Source organism: Mycena indigotica (assembly GCF_014461135.1).
Source record: "Mycena indigotica strain 171206Taipei chromosome Unknown Mind.scaff0011, whole genome shotgun sequence".
Lineage (NCBI taxonomy): Eukaryota > Fungi > Basidiomycota > Agaricomycetes > Agaricales > Mycenaceae > Mycena > Mycena indigotica.
Window position 1 is genome coordinate 2,203,369 of NW_023503010.1, and position 3,876 is coordinate 2,207,244.

A 3,876-nucleotide genomic window follows, 5' to 3' on the forward strand; every position below is an offset into this window, starting at 1 on the left:
TCAGATTTTGACCTCGTCTGCTCGTGTTCGCATTTCTCATTTTTGCGCGGGCGGCGGCTAGCACGTGATCGACCACTCTTAGTTTCCGAACGTCATCATCTACAAACACCCCCATTATAGTGGGTCTCAAGCATTACCGAGAGCTTTGGGAGCGGGAAGAGCGGGAGCGTTGGGAATCCGAAAAACAACACAGCGGTCTAAACGCCGTTCGCGGTCTGTTGGCGAAATCGCCAACTACCGCACGGGCGACGAGCTTTGCGCTGAACCCGTTATCATGACGCAGTCTCCATACCAAGAGCCACAAACTCGGACATCAAGCAAAACCAAAACCCACAAAAGACACGTCGAGGCAGCCCCAGAATCTCGGACCAGTCAACGTAGCCGTCGCGATCTCAGGCTGGCGGCCCCTCAGCCTCTCCAGCTTGAGAAGAGCAATGGGAAGACTGAGATCAAGAACGCGTTTACAAAACTCTCGACGAAAACACTCTTGGCCTTTCCGCCCACAACCAGGACCAGCATTTTCACCAGCGTGAGGCAAAAGTCTCTGCTCACAACGCCCCACCCACCCAGCTGTTGCCTTACGGCCAATATTATGTTTCCGCCACGGACCTCCTATATGCGTCTTTCCAACCCCTCAGATCAACCTTCAAAACGATCTTCATCTACTCCGAGTTCTCAGACGAGTATGCTCGTCCAGAATCGATAATCCTCACCGTCCTACCTGTTCCACCGCCTCAAGTCCGACCCAGTACTGCTGTCGATGCTAGCGCCATGAGGAGTAAGGATGACAAGCTAGGAGATATTATCAAAGTGTCCGCCAAGTTCAACCGTGACGTCCGGAGATGTGAAAATGAAAGGACGCCCCGTCAAATTCATTCGTGCTTGATTGAAGGGCAAAGAAGGTCGTCTGCGGGGTAATCTGATGGCGGGTCGATTTCTCTGCGCGGAGCGTTATTCCCGGTGACTCTGAATCTGAAGCATCGAAGTATTGCCATGAACTTGACCTATCCTGAACAAGGTAAGATTCGCTATTGCTTGCATTTCTATTCTTGTTCTTATCGTCCGTCATACAACGTCAGTTACCTGCAAGAGCTCGTTGCGTGGAATTCTGTGTCATATATCCAATCGTCTCCGCCAGGCTCCACGAGATTCTCCTTCGCAGCAAGAGGTGGGTCTAATATTGCTTCTAGTGGATGACTTCGTAATAGTCCGACAGCGTGCCCTGGTGCTCAATGTCGTAGAGAATCTCGGCGCATCTGACATTGACGAGCGTTTGGAGGTACACCTCGTTGACGGTGTCACCTATTCGTTCCAAGAGCAGACGACGGAAGAACATGCTGGATGGCTTCTGTACCGCCGTCAATGCTCTCGGCATTCGCGTCAAACCGCACCTCACCCAAATTGTCTCCACCATCCGCTGGCGCTTGAACAACAAGAGTGCCCAAGTCCGTCAACAAGCTGCTGATCTCACAACTCGTCTTGTCATTGTCATCAATCAGAGCGGCGAGGACCAGTTGCTGAGCAAACTCGGGCTTGTGCTTTTCGAACAATTGGGTGAGGAGTATCCTGACACTCTTCGCTCCATTACCGCGGCCGAGGGAGCGATTGCCAATGCTGTCGGTATGACCCGAATGAACCCACCTGTCAATGATCTTCGTGAGTCTAGTCCACTTTCTTCTTATAGATCACTAACTTCTTTGTCAGTTCACCGCATGACACCAAATCTTCGCAACAGACACAAAACAGTGCAAGAAGCTTCGATTAACTTGATTCGTCGTATCGGTGCGCATTCACTCTCGACCATATCATCCTTACTCATGATTTTAACAGCAGATCGTGGGGCTTGTCAGACTGCGGGTCGGGCCGTGCGAGGACTTCTCCTAAGAGCGCGCACCCGGAACAGAACAGACGGATAGTCGGGCCCGCAAGTATGGCGGGCGGGGTAGATCGAAACCGAAAGGGCCCGTGAACTCGGTCCCTTGCCGTAGTCGGTGGTCGAAGGTTCGAATCGGGTCGTGTCGGGCCCGATGAGTCGATAGCGTCTCCTCGCACGGAGTAAGGTAGTTCTTCAGACGATCTAAGCGATAGGGTACAGGGTACACTATCGCGCATTATATACGCGGGCCCGCAAAGGGGGTGATCGGACACCCTGGCCTCTCCTCCTCCTCCTCGCTCCCGTTCCTGGCCGCAGAGGGGACGATCGCACATCCCTTGCGGGCCAGGCGCTACTCCTGACCTCCTAGCACTCCTCCCCATTCCCCTGGTGTCGAGTTGGGCTCGGCGACGGCTCGACACGTCGTTCTCGGTCACGTGCTTCCCATGTGTGCGTTCCTCCTACTGGGGCGCATGTTCCCCGTCGTCACGTGCTGCGTGTTACGGGCCCGCAATGGCCCGACACCAGCGCCGGAGCGGACGGGCCGGGTCTTATCCGTGACAGGGCTGAGTTCGTGCCTGGATGAGCATCTGCTTCGAGTTGCTGGATCTCCTCGTGGCCCACAAAAAGGCATTCGTCGAGCAGCCTCAAAACAGGCGAATGCTTTCCTTCAATATGGATGGGCTGTAGAACGTCATCTGAAGGACGGCGAGTGAGTTATTGTTTTTGAACCTCGTAACCTTTTGCTGATATTTTGGCCAGCTTTGTTCCCTTCAACCGCCAGTCTAGTCTGCACAAATGAGTATGATGACTCATCGAGTAAAGATCTTCAAGTGGGTTGTTAATCGGCTCCGTTGATTCCGACTGAATGTTTTTAGCTTGTTGTTTATTTGTGTAAGTTATTGGTGATGTCGTTAGACATCTCTTACCCAGAAATCCAGCACACCTCCCTGCAACGCCGACTTGGATGGAGACGAGATGAACATGCAGTGCGTATCGCAACGTTGACCGGTGATCCTCGTCCAGGACTGACAATCATTCAGTGTGCCTCAGAGTGAAGAGACCGGCAGAGCTCGGTCAAATAACATGGGTTCCACGCCAGGTTCGAATTGTCGTTCAAAATGCGGAAGCTCATCTTTCATTCGCACATCATCTCTCCTCAAGCCAATAAGCCAGTCATGGGTATTGCCCAAGACACGTTTTGCAGCATTCGGAACTTCACCCTCCGCGATACCTTCCTTGACTGCAACCAAGTTCAAAACATCTTACTCTGGGTTCCTGATTGGGACGGACTAGTTCCAACTCCTGCAATTCTCAAGCCCAAACTTCTCTGGTCCGGCAAGCAGATGGTCATTCCTCGCGGCATCAACATCCTGCGTGGCGCTGAAGACAAGAGCAACAACCGAGTGTTCGACGATGGCATGCTGATTGAAAACGGCGAGATCATATTCGGAAGCGTGGAGAAAATGACTGTCAGTGCCTCGTAGGGTGGTCTCGTGCACGTAGTATTTCGAGAGGAAGGGCCGGAGGCTACTCCAGGGATTCCTTTTGGTTTCAAGCACCAAACCTTGCCACATTTCACGAAGGACGAGTTTAGTCCAGAGGCTCGCGGTTCCGTGGAGAAGTCATATCTGCGCGGCTTAACGCCCCGGGAGTTCTTTTTCCATGCTATGGCTGGTCCTGAAGGTTTGATCGATACGGCCATCAAGACAGCAGAGACGGGCTACATCCAGCGGCGATTGGTGAAGGCACTGGAGGATGTGGTGGTTTGCTACGATGGTGCGGTTTAGAACTCCCTGGGCGAGTTGATCCAATTTGTCTACGGCGAGGATGGATGGATGGTGCTTTCATTGAAAAGCAGGACATCGCGACCTTCGTTATGAACGACAAACAATTGTGCCACAACTACAGAGTGGATGTGACGGACGAGAAGAGTGGTTCTATGCCTGGCTCTCCAACTTGGGCTGGATGACAGCTCGTTGGAATTACAGGCCAAACCGGAC

At 52.8% G+C, this 3,876-nt stretch overlaps 2 protein-coding genes across 2 annotated transcripts; both read left to right on the forward strand.

The window, feature by feature from the left end:
* Positions 1-274: 274 nt before the first annotated feature.
* On the forward strand, positions 275-2,675 carry MIND_01178500 (SF3b1 domain-containing protein; the record flags this gene model as incomplete). The annotated part of the gene is made up of 7 exons (XM_037368299.1): positions 275-529; positions 571-778; positions 1,191-1,279; positions 1,317-1,656; positions 1,705-1,782; positions 2,438-2,585; positions 2,636-2,675. 7 exons carry the CDS (start codon positions 275-277, stop codon positions 2,673-2,675), a joined length of 1,158 nt encoding a protein of 385 aa, XP_037215225.1.
* Positions 2,676-2,994: 319 nt separating this feature from the next.
* On the forward strand, positions 2,995-3,663 carry MIND_01178600 (DNA-directed RNA polymerase subunit; the record flags this gene model as incomplete). Its single annotated transcript, XM_037368300.1, has 2 exons — positions 2,995-3,345; positions 3,391-3,663. The coding sequence occupies 2 exons, from the start codon at positions 2,995-2,997 to the stop codon at positions 3,661-3,663; spliced, it is 624 nt and encodes a 207-aa protein (XP_037215226.1).
* Positions 3,664-3,876: the final 213 nt, after the last annotated feature.